We start from the raw sequence: 26,799 nt of genomic DNA, 5'->3' as shown, positions 1-26,799 counted from the left end.
ATTTGGCAAAATTATTTTGTTGTAACACTAAAGCATGACAGTTACTTTAGCAATAGGCTTATTGGTTTATGAAGAAAAAAAAAGCTTTGCAAGGTATTGCTACAACAAATTGGCACTAAACGTTAATTATATTATTGACTGAATTATGTGCCATTGTTTCAACTGCAGGGAACTAAAAGCAAATGTAGACAACATCAATGTTTGAATGTATATGAAAAAGTCAAACAAGATAGGTTTGCTAAATAGACTAAAATTAAGTCTGCAAAACTATTATAAGCCTGTATCGGATTAGTTTAAATGACTTCTTACACCGAAAGAGATATATGTAGTGGTATGTAGTAGGGATATACGAGTAATATTAATAAATACCTTACCTTTAGGACTGACCATAATAAAGCTTGCTGAGAAGACTAAGGTGGATTTAAGTGGTTCTTAAGATGATGTAGTTTTAACTTTGTCTTTCTGGGAATCTGCATATATTGCAGCTGTATTTTAAGGCAGTGTTTATTTTATTTTATTTTAAGACCTAATGTATATTAATGCCACATTTCCAAAAGAGTATGTTGTGAAATAATGTAGATTGGAAATTTGTTGGGCTAATCGATTTATATTAAGTTTTCTTGTTACTTTTCATCACAGTTTAAACATGTATATTAATTATGACCATTATACCTAAAATACAGTATTTGACAAATGTGTTCCTACGTCTAAGAGTTGTGGTTTCTATACTTTGTTTATTGCCCATAGTAGAGTTCCACAATGCTGCCTACTGCTCAGTGGTGCCCCAAAGGGGAATGCTCCTTAAAGCCAAGATGGGTGAAAGTGGCTGCCATCTACACAGTGATGTTGCTGGTGTCCCTGAGTTTCACCACTGCACAAAGCAGTACATCTGGAAAACACCACGTTGACAACAGAAGTAAGTCCACATATTTGCTTTTTTAACACATGGATTACTTCTTGACTTTTTAAAAGGAATGGATCTTGTCAGAGTCCCAAGGTCAAGTTATTCCTAATGTGAAGAAATCTCTGTGACAAGATTTGGTGTAGGGCAAAAATAAAAATGGAGGCTTTTACAAAAATGCCTCTGATATTAGTGAATACTGCAACAAAATGCACATGTGGCAAATGATGGTGCACATTGTGAACTTCCAAAAGCTAGCTTGACAAGCAAATCAAACATTTCAGTAGTTTTGAGAATTTAGAAACTCTTTTCCCATTACAGCTCCACTTTAATGCATTCCATGTTTAATTTGGCCACCCAAAGAGAGAGGACATGGGTAAAATCATCTGGGGTGGATGGTGAGTGGAACTGGTTTGATCTCTCTTGTACACTCTTAGAAAGGAGCGTATAGAACACATATTTTCTAAAAGTGTAGACACTATCAATTATATATACCAAGTATATATACCTTGTTTGAGCACGTGAGGATGCAAAACTCTCATCCAGTTTTTCCGGTAATGAGTAAAACTCAGTTGTTCTGTGCTGATCTTGTTTTAAAGATTGATTACTTGGTTACCAATAGTACAATTCTTTGAATCCCCTAACTTTCAAGTTAGTCACTGTTTTGTGCAAATTAACATGCTTCTGTTTTTCTGTAACTAGTTCTGTGAAATAATTACTATAGGAAACTGAAGTCACAATTCTTTTTTTTTTTGGTTGAGTGTATTTGAAGTAATAAATTAAGTCCCCTTTTACATTTTTATTATAGTAAAACAGTAAATTTCTCATTTATAAAAATCCCAGTAATATACTAGATTATATTGATATATGTAATACTCCAGGTAATGCTTCAAGTAGCAATTTATTAGATTTGTTAATCTGAACTCAGAGTATTTCATCTATGAGAGAGAGGACATGGGTATTATACACTTAATGCTCATTCAGTTTGTGTTCTCTTTTGGCTAATTAAGCTTAAAGTGCAGGAAGACTATTGCAGCAGCACATTGTATGACTATTTATTTCAATATATTTATTTTAAACAGTTTGTTCTTACACATATTTTTGACATTAACAAAGGGGGTAAGGGGGTAGTTACAGCTCTGAACCAAGGTTAATTCTGTATTAATTTAGTGGAGCTGCAAACCTGAAAAAGTGGATGTCGCCATAGACAGGTCAGGTGTTTCAGTCTGAAATTAGATTTACAGAAAAAAAAGTTACTTGACCCCTGGACTAAGCATAAAAGAGAGAAAAATATTACCATGCACTGAACGCAGATGTATGCAGGTATGAGAACTGATTCTACATTTTCAGACAGTGAAGTTCTGATCAGCTTTTTAGCAACACCATCAAGACTCTGTTAGATACATTGATTAACTGTCTTATTGGAATACCTACAAAGATGGCATTACAGTAATGAATTTTATCTGTAAACTTTTTTCTTTGACTGGCAGATCCAGATATCGATCCTTTCTGGTACGTGGGTCGTGGAGTGAGACCAATAGGCCGGTTTGGGAAGAGGCAGATGAACAACATTAGCAATTTGACACCTGCTATCAATACTCTTGAATTTATCTTGAGCAGTTTAAGAAACAAAGAAGTTCGCAGCCTGGACCAAACACTAGGAGGAGGGAAATCTCACTGGTTACCATGACAACAGAATCAATTCTCTGTATCAAATTGCATAACTGTTTGTTTAAATAATAGGCCTTCTTAAATGCTTCTACTTTTTATTCAGCCAGCGATTCCCTGAAACTATGCTTTAGTTTTGTATGACATTGTTTTGTTAGTAGTTGACATAATCAAGGAGGGTGACAGTGATTTTAGGGGTTGGTGTCAATTTCTACACTGGATTTCAAGGGTCACTTAAGGGCCATGGTCATATTACTGACAATCCCAATATATTGTATGCATATGAAAATGGTTACACTGTAGCAATATTAGTACATATTTTAGATTTAATTCAATCAGCTTTACGATCTGAAATTCATTCAGCTAAGTACTTAAATGTATTATATATTTAGTAGAGTTTTTGTTGGATATTCTGTCAAACCAACAACATTTTTTTTTTGTATTCCATAAATGTAATACTCTAAATTATTCATGGATGAAAAATAAACAGTGTTTTTGAAAATTCCATAAAATGTTGCTATTGCTATTTATGTGTGTGAAGCGGTGGTTTTACACATGGTTGTGCTTTGCAAAATGGTTGGAAATAAAAGCGGGGAGTGGCGACAAAATGGACTTGGATATAAAAAGAAAGAAATATATAGTACACCTGCACTAAGGCTGCATTCGCACTGGGTCTGTTTCAAACAGACTTGGTCTAGTTCATTTAGTTTGAAACAATGTTAGCTAAAGTTGTTCTTTTTGATCCTTTTCCATTGTTTTCCAGGACCAAGCTCGTTTGTGTTCACAATGCAGTTTGCAAGTACACTCGACTCATTTATGTGGTCTGTGGACCAGACGTTTACAATATCCTGCAGGGCAGCTATGATGTATTGCTTCGGTTTTTAATAGCATGATTTAGATTCTTAGATATTGCTGTGGAAGAAAGCACTGGGGGAGCACTTCGCTAATTTAATTAATACATTTCTTGAATGCCTACAGTTGGAGAATAGTGCAGTGTTTAGTTACGGAACTATGCACTGTTCTCCTCCTGAGTCATTAAACAAAGTAATTTGAGAAAAAACTGAATATATTTTTTGTTCTGAGTTTTGTCCAGTTCAGCTTGGATTTTGGGGTCTGACCAAATTGCTATCAGAGCTTCAGTTTTTCTTACTCTCCATGTAGTTTTTTTTTTCAATTTACTGATGCTGTAACAACTATAAAGCTGTTATATTGTAATGGGGTGTGTAGAGTTCTCAGCGACAGAAGAAATGAAGACGCTACATACAACAGGATCTTTCTTTTAATGGCAATGAAAATTGCTGTTGGTTTATTTGCTGGATGCTCTTTTAACTTGGAACTCTTAAACTCCACTCACACATTCCTTCAAGGTCTGCTCACAGTGGCTTTTTATAGCCCTCACTCAATCTTGATTGGACCATTTTTACAGTTACAAATATAAATAATCAAACAACCAGTCAGAACACAACGCAGTCTCACAGAGCGGTTAAATCAAGAGACACGAGAGAGAGAGAGAGTTAGCAGCACAGCTACTCGGAGCATGCTGCTCAAGAGAGAGAGAGAGAGAGAAACATTAGCTTTACCCACTATTACACAGCACACTCCATTCATGCAGGCCAATTAACACATATTAACAAAGGTAACATTTATAATTTACATGAGTACTCCCACCCTTCCCCACGGTCCAACATAAAGTCCAGAGCCCCACAATCTTCATGTTCAACTGCCCTGCCGTTACACTGCCCCCTCTTAAACACTTCCCGGCCTGGGAAGAACTGACCTGAGTCCAGTATCGCAGGGGCAGTTGATGCTGATGGCGTGGACGTGTCCTACCAGCAGGACTGGGTCAGATGTCCTGTTGTACTGGCATGGAGCTTGAGGGCGACGCAATGCGGGGTTCGTTTACGATGCTGGGGTGTGTGGTAATAGGTGAAGGGGAAACAGGGATCAAGGGTGCAGGGCAACTCTGTGGTAAGGCGACAGGATGGAGGTGAGATCGGTTCCTGGTGGCGGAACCAGATGGAGGGTGTTGTAGTGAACTAAAAAGCAGGCTCAGGATTCCGCGGGCGGCGATGGTGCCACTCCGATAAGGAGGAGAAAGCGGGAGAGGGAGCTCTATCGTCTATCCCTAGCATGAGGAGGGCCAGAGTGCAGCCCGTCGACTCCTGGACTGCGCTCCGGTAAGCGAGCAGGATGAGGGACAGCTGTAGGTCCCAGTCCTTTTGATGTGTGCTGGTGGTGATGATGAGTTGGACAGCCAATGTCAGATTAAAACGCTCCACTAAACCGTCACTGTGTGGGTGAAGCGGGGTGGTCCGGGTCTATTTTATCCCCAGGCATTGACAGACCTCAGTTAACTCTCCGACCCTGGTCAGAGTGGAGCTCTTGGGGGATTCCAAATCGGGCAAAAAAACCTTCAAACAAGGCATTGGCAACGGTGGTGGCCTCCTGATTGTGGAGCGCATAAGCTTCAGGCCACTTGCTGAAGTAGTCTGTCGACATCAGCACATATTTATACCGACTCACCCGCTCCATGGGGGCCCTGGCTTGCCATTGTTGCATGGGGGCGTGGAACTGGCCTTTTGGATCTTTCCAGGCCGCGCAGTGATCACAATGCTGACAATAGTCTTCAGTGTCACGTCTACAGCACCCCCAGTAGAGCTTTGCTGCAACCGCCGCAGGTCTTGTGCACTCCAAAATGCCCAGTGCCAGGGGTCCCGTGGACAGCGGCCAGGACGTTGGGCTGTAGGGAGCAGGGGACCACTAGCTGCCATCTCTCAGCTCATGTAGCCGGCTACAGCCATCGTCATTATAGAACGCCGTCTCGGAGGGAATATCCTGGCATTGAGACCATAGCGCCTTGGTGGCGGGGGAGCATGCAGAAATGTCCTCCCAGCGGGTTTGGTTGCCTTGAAGGAGCAACGCGAACAGGGGCTGCAAGTCGGGGTCCCGTTCTTGTTGCACTCGCCAGTCAGTGGGGGAACACAGTGGAGACTTTTTCGCAAGCGGGCAGGGGAATGAGGCACTGTGGCAGGGCAGAAGAAAAGGCCTACACATAAATAGGAGGCAGGGCAAAGCCCTGCTGATAAAATGTGTTGTGTTTGTTTGGCACGGGTGAATGTATTGTATGATTTTGAATTTGTGTTGTTTTTCTTTGTTATTATTGGTTTGAATGTGGCCTGGCAGAGGCGGTGTTAGCAGTTCGTCTCTGCCAGACAGCTCGTGCGAATGCATGGTCAGCAGTCGGTGATTATTGACTGGCAGCCATGCAAACTAAAACTTGTGTAGAATGTGACCATCTCCGAATTTAATAAATTAGTGTTAATTCGGAGATGGTCACAGTGATAAATGCCTGCAGCTTTTGTTGTTCAGGGTGGTGGTGTTTGAAAGGAGGAACATAAGCAAGCGAGAAAGTGAGCAGAAATTATTATTATTATTATTATTATTATTATTATTATTATTATTATTATTATTATTATTATTATTATTATTATTATTTATTTATTTATTTCTTAGCAGACGCCCTTATCCAGATATCACATTATTTTTACATACAGTTACCCATTTATACAGTTGGGTTTTTACTGGAGCAATCTAGGTAAAGTACCTTGCTCAAGGGTACAGCAGCAGTCTCCCCTACCAGGGATTGAACCCACAACCCTCCGGTCAAGAGTCCAGAGCGCTAACCACTACTCCACACTGCTGCTAAAATGAAAGTAAAAATAAAAAATGAAAGTAAAAAAGAAAGGAAGCAATTGCTACTCGTGCTGTACCGGATATTTATTTAATTTAGTCATCTATGGAATTAATCCCAACTACTAATTTTGTTTTAATTTGTATTCCAATTATTGCCCCCAAATGAAAATAATAGCAATAAGAATACACACAGTGGACTCTATAGAGTAATATCCATTGAGTTTAGATCCATTAGTCCTGGTGAAAATTTAACATTGATACAATATTAGACTGGATTATTAATTAGAACAATGTATAGTAACAGATCAAAAACAAATTCAGACACTGGTTTAAAAGTATAACTACATCAAAGTATTTTACAATACAAATAGAGAATTCCTAAATAGTAGTGGTCAAATTAGCTAAATGTAAGAAGAAAGGATATTTAACAGTCAGTATTGCATATCACACCTGAATTTGTACCATAAGTTGACATAACTTGCTTTCACATAAACTTGAATTCAGACTTGGGTTAATATACATTTCAACAAACATTATTTACATAAGGAATCATATGCTTAATCTATGCACCAATTAAAGTAAAGTAGTTTATATTTGAGTTTAGCAGCGTTGCAGGCAGTAGGGATCAGGTCTCAATAGTTAGTTGTCATTTGGAGATACAAGACTAGGAGTACTCACTTCTTTTGTATCTCAGAAGGTGCACTCAATTACTTGAGTGGAGAAACTGCAGTTTCTAGAACAAACTGATTTCACTCACATTCCTTTTGGAAATGCACAGTTTTAATGGTGTTGACAAGCAGGCAGGCAGTCTTTCAGGTAGGCAAGCACATTTCTTGGAAGGTCGTATCAGATGGTTTCCATAGCAACGGATACTTCATTCAGGCTGTGACGTAGACTTTTACTTTGTAGGATGTTGGCAGTGAGTACCTTTGATGAAGGGAGAACACGATCCTTGAAGTGATCACATCCTGGATGAGTGAGAGAGCACCTCTTGGATGGGAGAGAGCACCGAGAAAATAGGACAAACACAAGGGCGATGGGACAGGGCATCTGCATTTCTCTGTGCTGTATTTCAAAGTTGAACCCTTGCAGCTGTTCCAGCCAGCATGCAAGTTAACTCTCAGGCTCCTTGAAGCTGACCAGCCATTGGAGAGAGACGTGGTCAGTTCTCAAGTGCCGTCCGGAGAGGTAAGCCTTGAATTGCCTCAAAGCCACGACGACAGCAAGCAGCTCCCTCCTGGTAATGCAGTACCGGCATTCAACTTTAGCTGTAACAGGCGATGGCTCTCTCACCTTCAGGCATCAACGAAGCCAACCCTAGGAACCCACGCAGGTGCCTTACATTGGCCACGTTGAACACGGGGCAATGTTGAACAGCTTCCACCTTCTTTGGGTCAGTCAGAATCCCATCTCTCCCCACACAATGACCCAGGAAGGCAACTTCATGTTGCATCAGGTGGCACTTGTCGGGATGGAGTTTAAGACCGGCGGCTTGCAGGTGCTGCAGGACAGTACGCAGGTTGGCTAGAGCTTCATGGAAGGTGGCAGTGTGGACAAGAAGGTCATCTAGGTAGACGAGACAGGTGCTCAAACATGGCAGGCACATTGCACAGACCGAAGGGGAGCACCTTAAATTGCCACAACCCTAAGCCCGGTAGAGAAGGCGCTCTTGGGGTGTGCGTTCAAAGTGAGTTCCACTTGCCAGTACCCGCTTTTCAGATCAAGAGAGCTGAACCAGGTAGAGCCAGCAACCAGTTCCAAGGACTCGTCAATGCGGGCAGGCGGGTATGAATATTTCTGGGTGACATTATTGAGGCGTGGCTTGAACTTGAACTCAGGGTAACAGTGACTGCGGGGGTTGGGGGTGGGGGGGGTGGGGAGGGGCGAAACATGAAGAACAATCGTAGTATTCCCGGGTAACCCTGATGTAGTTCCCAGAGACATTTTGTTTTTTGCTCTACTTGTTTTCTCAGAATATGAACAAAACTTTGCATGAAAAGTTTACTTCAGAGGCAGGTTGTATAGTTTGTTTCCTATGTGCAAAAGGACCAAGTCTAGTAGTTGTTCACATTGATGTTTAGCACGTTTGCCAAAACCTCTAAACAGACCCAATGTGAACACAGCCTAAGTGATCAAATGCACTTATAGTACCAGCCAGTAACCTGCTTTCTGTTAGACAGGTTGACAACATCAATTTGTATTCATATTCATATGCTGTGTCCTTCTCCAATCCACTGTTATATGCTTATTTATGCTTGTTCTACTCTGTTCTACTCATGTTATGTGTTTTAAATGTCTTTCCTGGTTTGGTATCGTGGTGTTTTTTCCAGTCTTCTTTTGTTTGACGTTTGCTCTGTTGCATTTGCACTGTTCCCTCTCTGTTCATTCCTCCACTGGTTTCTTTCTCTTCTCGCACTATTGCACTACTAATATGTCATTGTAGATATATCTTGTAATCCTAACTTGCGGCATCCTAGTTCATATTGTATTTTAGTAGTATTATTTGCACTTACTGTAAACGATACTGTATTAAATATTAAGCTTGCATTGTAACCCAGTACTGGCCTGTAACACCTGTAAGTCGCCTTGTATAAATGTGCCTGCCTGTGGCAAAGTGGTGAGTGGATACAGGTGAGTGCAGTGCAGGTACAAATTACACGGACAATTACTAACAGGTGCAAGGGTGTTTATTGATAAATTACTACAATGTTGTGGCGGAGTGTCCAGCCCCTATGTGTTTATTTATTATTATTTGTATTTGTTTGCGGCGCGGATAAAAGCGCCGCGTCTTTTGTTACTGTTTTTTATATTTATATTTAAAAACCCCGTGAGGATGCATGACTGATCAGCTACTGATTATTTAACTAGCTGACAGTCATGCATCCTTACCTGCAGCTGTCCGTGCTGCAGGGTGGAGTGTACAGAGGAGAGTACGGGGAGCGGAGAGAGAGCGTGAGGAGAAATAACGGCATTTAAAAAAACGACTGCTAAACAGTATTTGTTTATTCATTTGGCCCTTGTGCCTTTTTGTTTTGCGTTTTGTTGTTTGTTTAAATCTTTTGTTTTGTTTATTTATTCATTAAAAACGCTGAGTGCAGTGGCATTCAGCTTCACCCGCCCATCCTCTGTTTTGGTTTCAGTTACTTCCTGGTCCGTGACGTCACCACACCTCACCACTGCGAGCCAGCCTGCCACAAATGTCCAGAGCCTTAAGGCAAAACACGTGTAAATAATAATGCTGGAAGTTATTATAGCGGCGTGTATCACTTCGGTTTTGTAAAATCCATCGGGTTTGACCCGCAACCAAAAAGTCCAGTTCCATCACCCACACAAAACACAAAGACACAGACACAGACACAGTTCCTACGGTGCGTGATTTAAGTGCTTGTGGTGAAAAGACAGTTTTCAGTGGAAAGTAAGTGCTGGTGTCCGGGTTTAATGCTGACGGCTGCAGCTCCGGATCGTGTTAGTAATCTTTTAACAAACTAAACAAACAAACAACATTTACAAGACAGACCAACAGAACACTCATGGTTTTTACAGGGACTCCTTTTAGGTTCTTTGCTAACCATTCACAAAAGGAACAGATCCCGTCTGCTATGACCCCTATTTATATCCTCGCTCATGACCCCTAGGTTAACGAGCGCATCCGCTCCTCCAATCCTCGGATGCCATGCCGTATCATTTGATCTCTGTCACACTGCCAAATAAATGAATATATACATAATAATAATATAAAGGCAGTAGTACTAAAAATAAACAGACATAGGGCCAGATTCTCAAAGCCATTTCCTCCAAATCATCATTAGCACAGTTTTATCTGGGGGAAGAAAAAAAACACCACGTATAATAAGAAACAACTTAGAAACGACTAATTAAAAACAGCTTGTAAGTTGTTTATTTCTTGTTTGGTAACTTCTTTGTTAGATGCTTTTTATCTTTCTGAAAATGTTTTGGAGTAAAAAGATTTTAGAATCTAACCCAGTGATATATATATATATATATATATATATATATATATATATATATATATATATATATATATTACATGTGTAATATTTTTTTAACCAGCCACAGTCCCTTTGATGACCAGTTAATTCATGTTTCTCTGTGTATGAATTGATTTGGTTAAATTATCATTTGTTTTATTATGATAAATTGTTAAACTCTTATGATAAAACGCACAGGCCACCTTTATAACAACATTTTAAATACACAATCCCTAAAGATAATGGTAACTTAGAAAGATGTTCTATACAGATTAATAGATGACCAGCCGTGATGGATATATCAGACACGATGCTCATGAACAGCCAAGTCCCTTCAACCACCTGAGAAGTGGGTTGTATCAGTTCAACCCATTATTTTGCTTATAAAATGGCTCTGGTATTTTGGAACACTGATTGTACTCATTGGAATAAAATGCCCAAACCATTATTTGCACTCTTGTAAGTTAGCCCATATGGCATTAGAATGTTAGCAGCCAATCAGGATGAATACCACATGTAAATTTAGACATTCTAAGATGTGATATGAAAAGACTGATACAGTGGAACACAGGAGTCTATTTCAATGATTTAATTAAACCACAGCGAGTATAATTTAGAGCTGGTTAGTGCATTTTATAACAAATTTGACCATCGTATAAAGAAAAACCCACAAAAAAGAAATTTACAAACGTCAGAGAGACCACAGAAGCAAATCATTTGTAAACCTGAGGAACATAGCAACATTATAATTATTAAAACACAGCAAAATACAGTCCCATATTTTGCCATTGTTGGCCTTGTCCTTAAAAAAAGTCTTATCCTTCTCTTATCTCTGAACCCAGGATCACCCAATAATAACTATTTTGCATTTCAAATGTGCCTATCCATTTCCTGTTTGCATAGGGTTAATTTACAGAAACATGAATGCATTTGAAAGTTGTAAGAAATTTAAATCTAGAAGAATTAAAGCAAAGCAAAAACATAATTTACCAGCAGCTGACTGTATGATGCTATGAACTTGACCAAACTTCATTTTACTAACTAATCAGGTGTACAGGAGGATTACAGCTAAAGCATAAGAGAACGATTTTGACTTTGGGACTATGGGTGTGTAAACTGTGGTGACTTTAATTTTCATCTCTCTAACTCAACACATTCTGCTGCTTTTCTCTCTCAATTATTTTTCTTTTCAACTCTCCCCTTCACCTCCTACTCATATTGCTGGTCTCTCTGCTCATCCTCTACTCCTCTCCTTCCTCCTGTGCTCGCGCCTTCTCTTCCCTTGTCCCCCTGTGGTGGAACCAGGGGCGTAGGCTTTAGCCAATCAAAGTAAAGCAGTCATTGTGATTCAATCTCACATAATGAATCATGTGGAAGCTGCGTTTGATTGACAGCTTGTGAGGCAGTTGGCGCGGATCTGATGAAAGTCCCAAACAATTCCATATTCCAACTTTAATTTAAATGTGCAGATTTTTAAGCAAACTTGCAGTCTAATTAGTAGTAGTGCAGCGGTCAACATCGCAAAACAAATTAGCCACAAAACCAACTGACACATCATCCTCTTCCTCCAATTCATTTTTCATTTACATCTACTTCAGCAGTGGAAATGGCAACATGTGAAAACAAATTTGGAATCAGTCTAGTTACAACTACTGCTCCTTCTAAGGGAAAGGGAACTCCAAACTGGCTTTCTGATTTATCTAATATCGATGAACCACCGACTCAGCCAAAACTCCAGTCTTTTCTGACTTCTGTTATCTGCGGTAAAAATTGCAGCTTTGCAACCAATTGGTATACAAAACATCAACGACTGGAATATAGCACATCTAAAAAATTTGATGGAGCATCTGTTATGTCCAGAAATAAAGGAGTTCAAGTAATTTATGTCCATTGTTACTGTCAATACACTATGGTTTGAGGTTTAAGCTACAGCTGCATATTTTAAGTGGGTGGAAGCTGAAAATACTTTTTAAAAACACCCTTTTCTTATACCAATACAGTACTAGTATCAGTTTAATAGCAAAGCTGTATTTATCTTAAGTATTTCAATTGCAGGGAAACCAAAGTTTCTAGAAATATATTTCAAGGGCCATTCTCATCCCTCTCATCTCATCTCGTAATCTGCAATATGCCACACTTGCATAGCGCTCAACGCTGCCTCAGGGGCAGGTTGTACTAAAGGGATCTGATCCTGGATCTAGGCTCGGATCTGAGCAGAGCTTCAGTGCTCTTCGAAGACTAAAGTCATGGCTTTGTAATTCCATGACTCAGAAACGACTGAATAATATAGCTATTTGCCACACTCCTCACTCATGACAACATTGTGCCAACAATTTATTGTTTAGAATGACTGCCACAGGAAATGTCTTTGGATCTTTTAACTAGACATAGGGATGCAATGTTTTGTTATACTTGTTTGTAATATTTTATTATTTCAGATAGAATAATCTTCATGCATGCCCCAGCTACAGAAACTGCTGCCCCAACCCCCCCACCCCAAAGTTATGCCATTGCCTCCAAGGGTATAAAGTTGACAAGTGTGTTGAGGTGTATTTTTGGATTCACACCAATGAAGAAGCAAGAAAGTTACTATGGACTATTTCAAGCAGCGATAAGGGGAGGTTGTGAATATTAGGGCCTGCTCAAATGGTGATCTTTATGTATTTATTTACTGCATTGATCATTCAATCACATCTCTCTAAAAATTATTCAATAATCTTTATTCAGTCACAATATTACACTGTATTCAAACTGAAGCACATGACATTGAATGTGGACATTTCTGATTGCAGTATATTCTTTGAGTTTATAAATAAATTTTCACACATAATGAACTTAAACAATCAACAGGTTTAGCTAATTAATAGATACGTGTAGAGCAAGATGTGCATAGTATACTTTACTGCAATCATTCAGAACCCAGTATATTGACACAAATGTTCATTTTTGATACATTGCACTAGAAATAATTATCATTTGATGGAATAAATGTACATTTACATGATACCTAACAATTACAAAGAAAGGATTTTTGTAAAATTCAAATTATTTTCAGATATTGTTTACTATAAAAAAATAAACAAAAGCAAAATAATTGTAATTACATATGTTAGTCCCTTGCTGTGTTTCTGGTAAGGACTTCTATATATCCCTGTCTGATCTGAAACATAAACAAAAAACATGAGTGTCTAAAAACATAATGGAAGCATTCAATGCAAAAACATCTTGGTCTTGCTGCTTAAAGTTGCCTTGATATCAAAAAGTTTCAGAAAGGCTATCTTCAATGCAGGTTTCGTTGTGTAAAAACTGATTTTAAAACAAATAATTTTTTGCTGAACAACACACCATCAATGTATTCACATAAGACTTCAGCTGTTTCCTGGGGGCTCCCGAGTGGCGTATCTGATAAAGGCGCACCACGTGGAGTGCAGGATGCACCCTATAGCCTGAACTCGCCGGTTCAAGTCCAGGCTATTCCACTGCCGACTGTGGACGGGAGTTCCCAGGGGGCGGTGCACGATTGGCTGAGCACCACCGGGGGAGGGGGAGGGCTTGGGTCGACCAGGATGTCCTCGGCTCACCACGCACCATTGACCCCTGTAGACTGGCCGGGCACCTGCGGGCTTGCCTATAAGCTGCCCAGAGCTGCGTTGTCCTCTGACACTAGCTCTGGGTTGGCCGCATGGCGGGCCTGCATAGCGAAAAGAAGCAGTCGGCTGACAGCACATGCTTCAGAGGACAGTGTGTGTTCGTCTTTGCTGCTCCCGAGTCAGTGCAGGTGGGTAGCGGTGAGCTGAGCCTAAATACAATTGGACATTTCAAATTAGGAGAAAACGGGGTAAAATTAATTGGTGATTACTAAATTTAATTTAAAAAAAATAAAAGACTTCAACTGTTTCCAACAACTGGTAGAATTAAAAAGACAGAAAATATGAAGACAATGTAATAGATCATATTTGTATCTTGTTTTTAAAGAAACTACACAGGGTTTTCAGTGGGGTATATACAAGATACTATAGATTGTAGTGGAATTTGGCTTTTGGAATTTCAATTGAATAGCTCCTACTATCCTCCTATGGTCCACCATGTGATTCTTGAAATGTATTTTTGTTTACGACTGTAAGTCGCCCTGGATAAGGGTGTTTGCTAAGAAAAAAAATAAATAAAAAATAATCAAGACGACATACTGTACTATACCCAAAATAAAAGGGATAGCTTTCATAAAATCAAGACTACACACTACAATGAATTTGATAATGTCCCCAAAAAAGTTGGACTATATTTAAGTATTTAACTACAAATACAATTGTAATTTTTTTTTGCCCCTGACAGAATACAACAGGAGTCAATCTCCTGATCTCACTTTGGTTATTTGGACACTGCCTTGCAACTGATTTCCATCGCTTCAAACTACACATAATGCTTTTAACAACATTTTTTACATGTTAAGTTGCAGTTTGTAAGTAAGTAATATAGTTGCACAATACAGGGGATAGAGAACACTGCAATTTATTTAAAGCCCTTTAATATTCAATTAGAACACTGCACTGTACAGCTATGGCCAAAAGTTTTGCCTCACTTAGAATGTTAGGTTTGAGACATAATAAAAAAAATAATAAAAAAAAAACTATATGAACAGAATTTAGATCTTTTATTTAACATATAATCAAATAAACTACAAAATTATATTGTAACAGGCTACTGGAAGCCATAATAGTAGTACAGTATTTCAGACTTTGAAATGTCACATTTTGCATTTGTTTGTCAGTTGTTCTTTATGTATATGGAAAACTATATACATAAAGACAACTATATACATAAACAACAAAAAACGATATAGAAAACTACAGTGGTATGTAATTCAATGTTAAAGTAACATTATCAGCAGATTTCATTCAACTTTATGAAGCAAAATTAGATTATTATAGAGTGTGATGAAGAACTTTTGGCCATAGCTGTACATTATTATTATTATTATTTATTTCTTAGTACATGCATAGTACATTGTAATAACTGTAGTACCAAATTTAAAAAAAAGTATAATAATTAACAGTTAAATTAATACGAGTCCCTTTAAAAGTGATTTTTAAAGGTTTTACTGTGTATAAAAGCTGCATCTCATCAAGTCAGTCTAAATCTCAATTGTCAAAAAACTAAAATGTGGTAGACAAGAGCTTGTCTATGACTACACAAAATACGGAACAGTTTTTTTTTTTTTTTAGATGGTTGAGACTTGAGACTCTTATCAGCAACTTTCTGAATGAGACAACAGTCATGTATCCACCCAGAACAATTTGAACTTCTTGCAGGTTGGAGGGTTGACCTGTTATGGCAAGTATTTGAAAGGTTTTGTATATGTACAAAATTTACACTAATTAATTTAGTCCAGAAATGTTCTTGGGTGTTTTTTAAATAAATGTGTAAATTGTACTTACCTCAGAAAAACCAGCATAACCCTACACAAAATCCTTTAATGGCATATATTATTATTCTTTTCTTTTTTGCAACTGACTCAAACAGAATTCACCAGAATTATTATTATTTTGATTTTTTAAAATAATTATTAAGTAATGTCTGAGGTAAGATAGTTATTACAGGGACTACATATATATTATATATAATGCAAAGTGAGTGAACAGAAGAAAAATCTACATCAAATCAATATTTGGTGTGACCACCCTTTGCCTTCAAAACAGCATCAATTCTTCTAGGTACACTTGCACACAGTTTTTGAAGGAACTCGGCAGGTAGGTTGGCCCAAACATCTTGGAGAACTAACCACAGTTCTTCTGTGGATTTAGGCAGCCTCAGTTGCTTCTCTCTCTTCATGTAATCCCAGACAGACTCAATGATGTTGAGATCAGGGCTCTGTGGGGGCCATACCATCACTTCCAGGACTCCTTGTTCTTCTTTACGCTGAAGATAGTTCTTAATGACTTTCGCTGTATGTTTGGGGTCGTTGTCATGCTGCAGAATAAATTTGGGGCCAATCAGATGCCTCCCTGATGGTATTGCATGATGGATAAGTATCTGCCTGTACTTCTCAGCATTGAGGAGACCATTAATTCTGACCAAATCCCCAACTCCATTTGCAGAAATGGAGCCCCAAACTTGCAAGGAACCTCCACCATGCTTCACTGTCGCCTGCAGACACTCATTCGTGTACCGCTCTCCAGCCCTTCGGCAAACAAACTGCCTTCTGCTACAGCCAAATATTTCAAATTTTGACTCATCAGTCCAGAGCACCTGCTGCCATTTTTCTGAGTTTGGCTGTTCCTCACCCAGTTTTATTCCTCCTACACAGCTGTTTCTGTTTCAGTTAATGATTGTGTTTCAACCTACATATTGAATTGATGATCATTAGCACCTGTTTGGTATAATTGTTTAATCATACACCTGACTATATGCCTACAAAATCCCTGACTTTGTGCAAGTGTACCTAGAAGAATTGATGCTGTTTTGAAGGCAAAGGATTTGGATTTGATTTTGATTTTTCTTCTGTTCATTCACTTTGCATTTAGTTAATTGATAAATATAATCTATTAACATGTCTATTTTTGAAAGCATTCTTACTTTACAGCATTTTTTCACACCTGCCTAAAACTTTTGCACAGTACTATATATATCACTGGTGGATATATACATTATGGAAACATATTTAACAACAAAACAATACTGTATATAGAAAGGAGAACTTCAATACAAAAAATACTGGCATTATAAGTTGCTTAAAAACATGCCTGTACAGTTCAATACTATCAATAATGTATGTTGAAACTTAAGGGCTTGACATATTTCCCTTCGGCTGATATGATTTTCAACACAAAATGATCAAGTATATACTCTTTTCTTCATCATCATAATTGTTCAGTGCTAAAATATTAAGCAAGTTATACAGTATAATTGTTGTTATCTAGAACTCATTTTGTCACTGAAGTACAAAATAAAATATTTCAAAACATTAATGACAAACTAAAGAACCCCATACAATGAAGAGGGAAATATCTTCTTTGTTTGCAACTAATTCACAGATTTGTTTTCCATGTGACATACAGTATTTGACACACTTTTCATTTACAATACCTATACAGAACAATATTTAATTGATAAAACAGCCTAAACTGACATAAATTTTAGTGCAGATGACAAATTTTGCTTAGCGAGACTACATATTATATGTATGCCAAACTGTGTACCACAAACTATGGGGCCAGTGTGTAAAAAGCCCATCATTGTATCTGCTTTGAAGCCATCAATAGCTTTGGTTTTCAATTCCTTTCAGTTATACTACACCTCTGGCATTCAAATGACCATAACCCATGAGCAGAGGGCAAACATGTTATATTGGCAAGTGGAATAAGTGGTTCTTTTACTTCTACCCAATACACAGTACAGTATTTTTGTTTTACCTATGAAAGCAGTTACAGAGATGGAATACAACTGCCAACTGCACATAAGTTAAAGCCATTCCAGGTTATACTAAGGACATTATTGTCTGAAGAATGGTCAGAATAATACTGTAAACCATAACACAGATTTTGCTCCAGGGGTTTTGTGATGGAAAACAATCACCTTGGCCCTACCTCACATTTACTCCTTTATAGGTACTTGCCGTGACCCCTCTCTAGGATACCATATAAACCGCTCCTCCGCCACCAGCCAGTAGATTTTAACAGATTCCTGCCATGTACAGCATTATTTAAACACCCCATTTGTCAAACACATTATTACAAGAGGTTTTAATTGGCTGACAGAACAACAAAAAAGCACTTTAAAATCACATAAGGATTATTCAAGGATTTTGTTTACTTGTTTTGATTCTATAAATAGTTTGATACTGATATAACATTTAACACAGTTTTTCACCAACAATCCATATGAGTTTCATGAATATAAAAGCGTTTTATTCATCGGTAGCTTTAATAACTGATGTATCAAAGCTTTGTGAATAGTGCCTGTTCTCTTTATAAGGACTGGTTGCATAAAATGAAATATTTCCCAGCCACTATCAGCACCTGTTAGTGGTAATGATTACCAAACAACTTAATGACGTTATTTTTTTTAAAACAATTTAACAAAAAAAAAATAATTACAAAATTGTATTGCATAAACAACCATTACTGATAGCAAACTTCAGTCTCACATGGTGATGTTTTACTTTATTTTACATTACAGACATATTTAGAAATCAAAATTATTAAAAGTTTTAAATTTTGTTATTTACACATAATATTTATTTTAAAAAAAATATGACTAGAACATGAACACCACCCTTGCATACAAATAAAAGGAAATGTGCTTCCCATAACATGTTTAATTAATGGCCAAAGCACCCCATCTTTGATCCAGCAAGTCTCTTTAACTTAAGGCAGCAAATTTCCATCAAAAAGCCACAATATTTAGGATGAACACAGGGAGGTATCAAAGTGGAGCTCCATTAGTATGACCAGATTAGGACTATTGCAAGCCCATTTCCTATTAAAGCCTTTTCATGGTTGCTGAATAAAGGCACTGTTGTGTACAGCTGTAGGCAGTATGTTCTTCGCAGTGTAGGAGTGTGGTCTTAGTACATTAAATCTGAGCGCACATCTGACTTCTGTGTCTAGAAAAAAAACATAGAAAGGTAGGGATAAGAAATCAATAACAGCATAACATTATTTGAAGCGCAACCTAACTATATTGCTTGGGAGAAAAGCATAACCAAATGGCGTAGCAAGGATTTTGTTTTGGGGGTTGATGGAGATTTTTTGATGATGGTTAATAAAACTGGCTTAGCATGGATTCTGTTCCCGGGGGGTGGAGGGGATTGGCAGGGGGGGGGGGGGGGGGGGTTTGCTGATGAATGATTGTCAAGATTCCGTTTCACGGGGGAGGGGATGGGTGCTGGTGATGGATCCGTGTACATGGCAGATATTTTTTATTGTCCCATGTAGTTGGTGGGTTAAAACCCCTAAAACCATCCCCGTAGTTACGCCACTGACCATATGACATTGCTTTGAAAAAAAAAAAGTGCAACTCTATGCAAAGTAACATGCACATAATGACATTTTCTGTGGGATGTTTTGGAAACGCTTGTCTGGGTACATGTTCCATTGTAGACACGGTCACAGATACTGTATGGAAATTTTACACTAGTAACATCCCTATTAATAGCATCCTAACATGTAGATAATTATATACAGTACTATGTAGCACTTGCATGTTACTACAACAGTAATACATATGTAAGTACATAGTAATTAAGGTGTATTTTCTCTTAATAAAGATTACGAAAACCATACAAGGAATCAATTAACGCATTAAGGATGTGATGCTTTTGACTCATGTAATGATAGATTATTCCACAACATTTCTACAAAAACAAATTAAAGCTTACTGTATGGTCTTTGGCACTATTTTTCCTTTCATTTAAAGCTCTTTGTTCTGAAGGAGTTTCTGCTGAAGGTCCTTCCAGTTACTGTTAGGGCAGGACTGATCTTGTCTCCTGAAAAAAGAAACAAAGATTGCAAAAGTAATACAAAAGGAACAGTAGCTTGTTCACACAGAACACACTGTCAGTATACACACTGCTAAAGTTAACTTATTGGCGCCATAGTTTCTGTTAAACAGGAGGAAGTCCTTTCACAAAAGCTGAATGTTCTAGTCAAGAAAGGTTTGGGTCCATGCTTCACACTTTTCTTATAAAATCCTGACCTTTAGCCCTCTAGAAGTTACTGCTAATGTATTAAGCTATTTGTAGCCAAATAGCTGCACTTCATCTTGGTTATGCCCTATATATTTATTTTTACTGTTTTAAAAAAAATATATAACCACTTTATAACTTATATTATGATTTTGTTTATTATTTGCTTTATACTTGTATCATCATAAAAAAGAGCAAAATAACAAAAAGAGTATCGAACAAAAAAGGGGCCAGTACTAGTGCTGATAAGCAAGTGGTTATCACTTCTTTAGAAACTCTTACATTTTGATCTGCTGGAGCTATTAAGTGCTAGAGCTATTAAGTGATAGGATTCAAATGTAAAGCTCTTCAGTCATGACAGTTTCCTCAATATTTGTTTTGAGGATTACTATTTAGTACAGTAGAATTAGCTAAGGTTAGTGCGTTCCTTGATAACCTTAGGAACATTTCTGTGTAATATTGATAGTTTAGTCCCCTGGGTTTTAGTTACATTTTATTCCAGTCGATATATTGTAACATGATCCCTGGAACAGCTCCAATAGCTGAAGGAGTCATGGGTCATGGGGAGCCACGTCCCGTTCAGATTCTAGTTCCGGTCCAGGCTAGCGTGAGCACCCCCCAAAGTGTTATCCAGTAAAGGAAAATAAAAAAAAAGCAACAGTTAATTACAGTAAGCGTACGCGTGCCGTCTCTCTTAGTCAATAACTAGTAAATTACTGAGGTTATTACATTTGCGATGAGGAGCAACAGGAGTAGAAAAAACAAACCAAAAAACCCAGAAGCAGGCTACACTTGGGACGACAATGGCGACTTTTGGAAGCATTGAAGAGTTTGATGAGAGTACTGACTGTACTTTGCAGCAAATTATATTGCTGATGGAGGTAAACAGCGCTCCATGTTTGCGGTCCAAAAACGCGCAGTCTCATCAGGAATTTAGTATCGCCATTGAAACCTACTGATAAGAGTTTTGCTGAACTGTGTTTAATTGTTAAACAGCATAAAAACCCTAGAGAAATCCGTCAAAGATTGTGCAGACTTTTAAATTTCACAATAGATTTCGGCAGTCGGGGAATCTGTGGCAGCTTATGTAGCCGAATTGAGATGGTTGTCTGAACATTGTGAACATTGTGTTTTCAATAGCGGAAGCTCCGACGCCCAAGAATACTACAGAATTAAAGTCATTTTTAGGAATGGTAAACTATTGCCATTGTTTTCTGCCAAATTTATCTACACTGTTGACACCATTGCATCATTTACTACAGAAGAAGGTGCCATGGTTTTGGAAACCGCAGCAGGAGAAAACCTTCCAGTCAGCAAAGAAGCTTTTGCTAACGTCACAATTGTTAGTACATTTGACTCCAAGAAACCATTGCTCCTGGCATGCGAGGCATCACCCTATGGAGTGGGAGCACTGTTATCGCACACCCTGCCTGATGGAAGCGAAAGACCAATAAGTTTTGTGTCCCGCACATTGGCTCCAGCTGAAAAAAACAATTCTAAGCTTGATAAAGAAGCCCTCGCCATTGTGTTTGGGTGAAAAAGTTCTATCAGTACCTGTATGGACACCACTTCCCTATTTGCTCGGACCATAAGTCCTTGATGAGCCTTTTCAGCGAGAGTAAGTTGATTCCACCGATGGCTTCACGGAGAATTACAACAGTGGGCGTTGTTGCTTGCAGGTTATGAGTATGAGATACGCTACAAGAGAGGAGAGACACACAGTAATGCTGATGGACTGAGTCGTTTATCACTGAAGGACACACCCATACATGTGCCAACACCAGGGGACATGGTTTTGTTACCCGGAAAACCTCTCCACTTTCCCTGTCAACCTAGGGAAAATACAGTCAGGAACCAGAAGGGACCCTATATTGTCGCGAGTCCTGACATACGTGAGAAGTGGATGGCCAGCAGAAGCCGAGATGGAAGATCTGAGGCCATACTTTCAAAGGAAGGCGGAGTTAAGTATCCAAGACAGTTTACTTTGGGAAACAGAGTCACTGTACCTCCGCAAAGCCAGGAGAAAGTCATTGCTGTACTTCATGAAGCACATCCGGCATCTCTCGCATGAAGAGCCAAGCCAAAAGTATGGTGTGGTGGCCTTGCAAGGTCCAAGCATTGGAGAAAAAGGTGAGAGAATGCACCATTTGCCAGATTACACGCCATACACCGCCACCGGCAACGCTACACCCGTGGGAATGGCCTGACAGACCCTGGGCCCGTCTGCATGTGGATTATGCAGGTCCATTTATGGGGAAGATGTCCTTGATCCTCATTGATACCCACTCCAAGTGGATAGATGTTCATGTCATGTCTTCTGCTGCTTCTCAAGCTACCATAAATCAACTGAGGATCACCTTTGCAATGCATGGGCTGCCCAAGATGCTAGTGACAGATAATGGAACAGCATTTACTAGCGAATAGTTCTAGCAGTTTTGCAAGAAAAATAGCAGTAAGCATGTCAGAACATCACCTTACCACCCTGCATCCAATGGGCTAGCTGAAAGAGCTGTGCAGATGGTAAAGGAGGGGTTAAATAAAATGAGGACTGGCACAATTGAAACCAAGTTGGCCAGGTTTCTGTTCCATTACAGAATCACACCTCAAACCATAACTGGTTAATCGCCGGCAGAATTACTGATGGGACATACATAAGAACATAAGAACTCGTTTGGTTGTTAGTAGCTTATTGATCCCAGAATCTCATCAAGCAGCTTCTTGAAGGATCCCAGGGTGTCAGCTTCAACAACATTACTGGGGAGTTGGTTCCAGACCCTCACAATTCTCTCTTTCTCCCTTTCCTAAAACCATGCTAGCTGTCTCCCAGGATATTGTTACCATATAGGTAATTTTCCATTTTGGATCTTATTATAGTTTCCATAAGTTTACATATAATAGAAGTCAGGCATATTGGTCTGTAGTTACCACGATCGTGTTTTGATTTGCTGAGAGAGTGAGACCTGTGCAAGCTAAGCAGAAGTTTCAGCATGATCAATATGACAAAGTTCGCTTATTGAAGGAGATACTGTTTATGTACGAATGTGTGAAGTGGAGGATAAGTGGACACAAGGAACCATACTGGAGAAAGTGGTCCAGTGTCATTCCAAGTGGAACTGACAGATGGGAGAGTGATTCGCCATCATCAAGACCACCTAAGGAAGTGCCAGGCAGTGACAGTTCCACAATATGAGACACCAGAGGATGTCCAAGTGCCTTTGGAAGATGACTACAGCCCTGAAGCAGTGCAGTTGGAGGTTTCAACAGAGGGGGTTCCAATAGATCCAGAGCCGGCAGTAGATCCAGGGCCAGAACCAACATTAGCCCCGGCACCACAGTTGCGCCATTCACAAAGAGTGCATAGAGCTCCACAGAAACTGGACTGTTAGTTTAGTTGTTCCTAGCTAAGTCAGTGCTGAAAGCAAATGTAAGATAAAAACAAGACCTGTTTTAATCTGAGGTGGAAGGATGTGGAATATTGATAGTTTAGTCCCCTGGGTTTTAGTTACATTTTATTCCAGTTTAGTTATTGTAACATGATCCCTGGAACATCTGCAATAGAAGGGGTCATGGGGAGCCATGTCCTTTTCAGATTCGTTCTGGTCCAGGCAAGCGTGAGCACCCCACAAAGTGTTATCCAGTAATGGAAAATAAAAAAGCAACAATTAATTACAGTAAGTGTACGCTTGCTTTTTCTCTTAGGCAATAACTAGTACATTATTGAGGTTATTACAGTTTCTGTTACAGTTGATTAAAGATACTGACAATTAAGGATGGAAAAAAATGTATTGGAGCTCCACTGACATCCGCAAGCTGTTTATGTGCGTGGTGCAAGGCAATGTGGGAAGAGATTCACAGATGGGGCAAACTAAAATCAGGTGGCATCAAATACAACATTTTAAGTAAATAAGATGTACGGTATATAAATGGGATAAAATGTGTACAAACTAAGTACATATATATGCAGGTATATATATATATGTAACAAATTCATGCACTTACCCGGGACACTCCGCCACATGGTGGTGGTGTTATTTGTAAGTCTTTTGCTAAATTGCATTGCCTTTTACGTTGTAGGCAGTTCTGTGCATGGGTAACATTTTGCTTTCATTTTGCTGTTGTGACGTTAATGGGAAATTTTACATAGTGCTACACTACGTACCGGATTTCAAAGTATGTAATGTATTACAGTCTACATGTTGTCTCTATTGGTAAGTGATATTTTCAGAATCATATAGTTCTGAATTACAACACAACTTGTTGAAATATAGTACTGTACCAACAAAACCAACTACAGTACATCTAAATGGAAGCCTATTTATTTTAAAACACAGCCCTTTCAGCTATATATTTTTGACATTGTATCTTTTTGTTCCCTGAGAAAACTGACAAGTTTTTGTTTTTTACTACTGTTATTCCCCCATCTCATGGGCTAACAAATTTCAATGAAAGAATCAACATCTCCCTGTACAGTTCCTCAAACGTAAATCATATTTTTTCTTTCCGTATGAAATGTGTATGTGTGTGTGTGTGTGTTCAGTCCTAAATCCAAAAGTACCTTAAACAAAAATGATACAAATTCCAGTTTCATTTGTTCATTGAGCTGGAGGCAACATTTAATAGGTAATGCATGCGTTTCGCATGCGACTTTTATAGGCTACTCCCCTAGTCAGTGCTGCCAGATTGGCAGTTTTCCAGCCAAATTTGTCTTGTTTTAAAAGCATCTTGTGGGTAAATATTGTTTTTGGTGGTTCAGTTATTTTTATTGTGCGTGTTCTTTTTCTATTCCTTTCGATTATGAGGTAATCACCAACGCAGAACTTCAATCACCACAACGTCCTGGATAGTATATCACGTCCTCCCCCCCTGAGTGGTAGGCTGCTCTTTGTTATCTGTCTGTCGTGTGTGAGCGACTGCCTGTGCAGTGACCTGCGAGTGGTTGTCTATTTCTTCCTGAGAGTACACAGTTCCTCCACGGGGCTAGGCCTTGCCGTATCCCCACTGTTGAGTGACTCTTCCAGCCGTGCTCTCCTCCACGGGGCTAGGTCTTACACGCTCTGCTGTGGAGTTGACTCTGCTGGATTGCCTCAGCCCACCCTCTCGGTGTGCTTAAAAATTCCAGTTCACCCGTGTTGCCATGGTGTCTGTTGTATTACCCTCACAACTTTGCTATTGTGTGTGTATGTGTTTTTTATTTACTGCCTTGCAGTATATAAAAAAAAAGTAGTAGCAGTGTGATATCCACCGGGACCCAGCTCTGCTGTGTCCCACTGTTGAGTTGAATCAGCAGGCTTGTTTCAGCCCGCTTACTCGGCGCGCTTGGTCACCCGCCTGGCATGTGAATGTGTTTCTCCCATAGCTGAATTGCTGTGTGTGTAAGCCTCTATGTTTTCCAATAAAACCTTGAGTGTGAGTGCACTGCTTCTAGTGCTAGTACGGTAGATTAGCGAGTTGCTAGGATACACACTTCAAGCCTACATTACAAGTTGGATAAGACAAATCAGAAGTAAGCCAAGTATTCACGTTTCTTTTATTTAAAAATTACGGCAACACTTTTTTTTTTTTTTTAATCTATTAAATCTACCAATTACCTTTTGTTTCAAAGCATGTTTTGTTTGGATTATATGGCAATATTATATAAAAAGAAGCTGAATTTAGTACGATAATTACATTTGTCAGGGTTTGTGAGATTAATTCAAATGCTTTGCTTTTGGACATAAAATGTAAACAGTATTGAACAACCATAGCTCAGACATTAAAATTGTTAAAATATAGTATTTTTATTATTATTATTACAATGTTAATCTGATGTGGACGCCCGCATGTTCGTCAGTTGTTAAATGTAAATCCTTTTTATTTCTTTTTTTATAATCGGAAGTGTTCTAATTTGAATGCAAGTCATGCCTTTTTGTTTAACTATTATGCACAATAGTGTTTTTAGTTATTAGATCTTTTTAAAAAATAACTAACGTTTGTATATTTTAAAAAATAAAACATCAATTCGATTATCGTTGATAAATGTCGATACGATAATCGAGTAAAAGACAGTAAAACCATAGAGGAAAATTGCATTACCAGTTCCTTCAACGTTTGTGAGTCAACAATTAAACTTTACTGTGAAAAGTTAGAAAAAAAACTGGTGGTGTTACAAGCAAACAGATGGTAGTAGCTGTGGATTTTATGTCTGCTTATTTTTGAAACTCCTGCCCCTACCGGAGGTTGCTTATTGTTGCCAGCAACTGTTGCTATCTTCACAAAGCCCACAAAACATGACAATAAGCAGGTTTGTGAGATGATATTAAGGGCCTCATTCACCAAACAGCAGTAATGTGTTTTGTAGACCTGCTGTATTCACTGACCAGTGGCAGGCAACTTGGTGCATGGAAAAAAGCGTGTGGAAAAAGTACTGCGTTCCTGTCATTTAAATATAATTAAGTGATAGTGCCCAGCGATAATGGCTGTACCGTGTGATAGTTGACCGCGACGGGAGTTATGCTTCCAGAGCCTAACGAAATTCAAGGTAAACTATCACACGGTAGAGCCATCATCATCATCAGCTTCCAGTTCTAGCAGGCTCTAATAGACGGTAGATGCCCGTAGATGTGTCACAGAACCAGCAGAAGAGCTGCACAGGAGAGCGAAAAGAAGAGTCTGTATTGTAGAATTAAAATATTTAAACGTTTGTTAATGTTCTTTTTTTTCTCTGTGCATCCATGAGTAGAAAATGATTGTGATTCCAATTGTGATTAGTTGCAGCTTCAGCAAAGATATTTTTAATTAACATAGTAATGGTGTTAAGGACTACCCTCCCCAAGCACAGGTTGAAGGGTGTCCCAAAATACAGTAGAGCAACTGGGTACTCTATTTTC

The 26,799-nt window shown here is 38.8% G+C and overlaps 1 protein-coding gene across 4 annotated transcripts in view; it reads right to left on the bottom strand.

The window, feature by feature from the left end:
* Positions 1 to 12,991: 12,991 nt before the first annotated feature.
* Positions 12,992 to 26,799, bottom strand: part of LOC117435689 (rab effector MyRIP-like) — a 193,114-nt gene continuing 179,306 nt past the window's right edge. For all 4 annotated transcript variants that reach the window (XM_059014731.1, XM_034059042.3, XM_059014732.1 and 1 more), the window contains 2 exons: positions 19,628 to 19,735; positions 12,992 to 18,853 (listed from right to left, as the gene is read on the bottom strand). In XM_059014731.1, the coding sequence (XP_058870714.1) occupies positions 19,656 to 19,735 (80 nt within the window). In that variant the 3' untranslated portion in view covers positions 12,992 to 18,853; positions 19,628 to 19,655. The remainder of the gene's footprint in view (positions 18,854 to 19,627; positions 19,736 to 26,799) is intronic.

The sequence above is a fragment of the Acipenser ruthenus genome, chromosome 3 (assembly GCF_902713425.1).
Source record: "Acipenser ruthenus chromosome 3, fAciRut3.2 maternal haplotype, whole genome shotgun sequence".
NCBI classification, from domain to species: Eukaryota; Metazoa; Chordata; class Actinopteri; order Acipenseriformes; family Acipenseridae; genus Acipenser; species Acipenser ruthenus.
The sequence above is the reverse complement of the archived record's forward strand: the minus strand, read 5'-3'. Positions and strand labels throughout refer to the sequence as shown.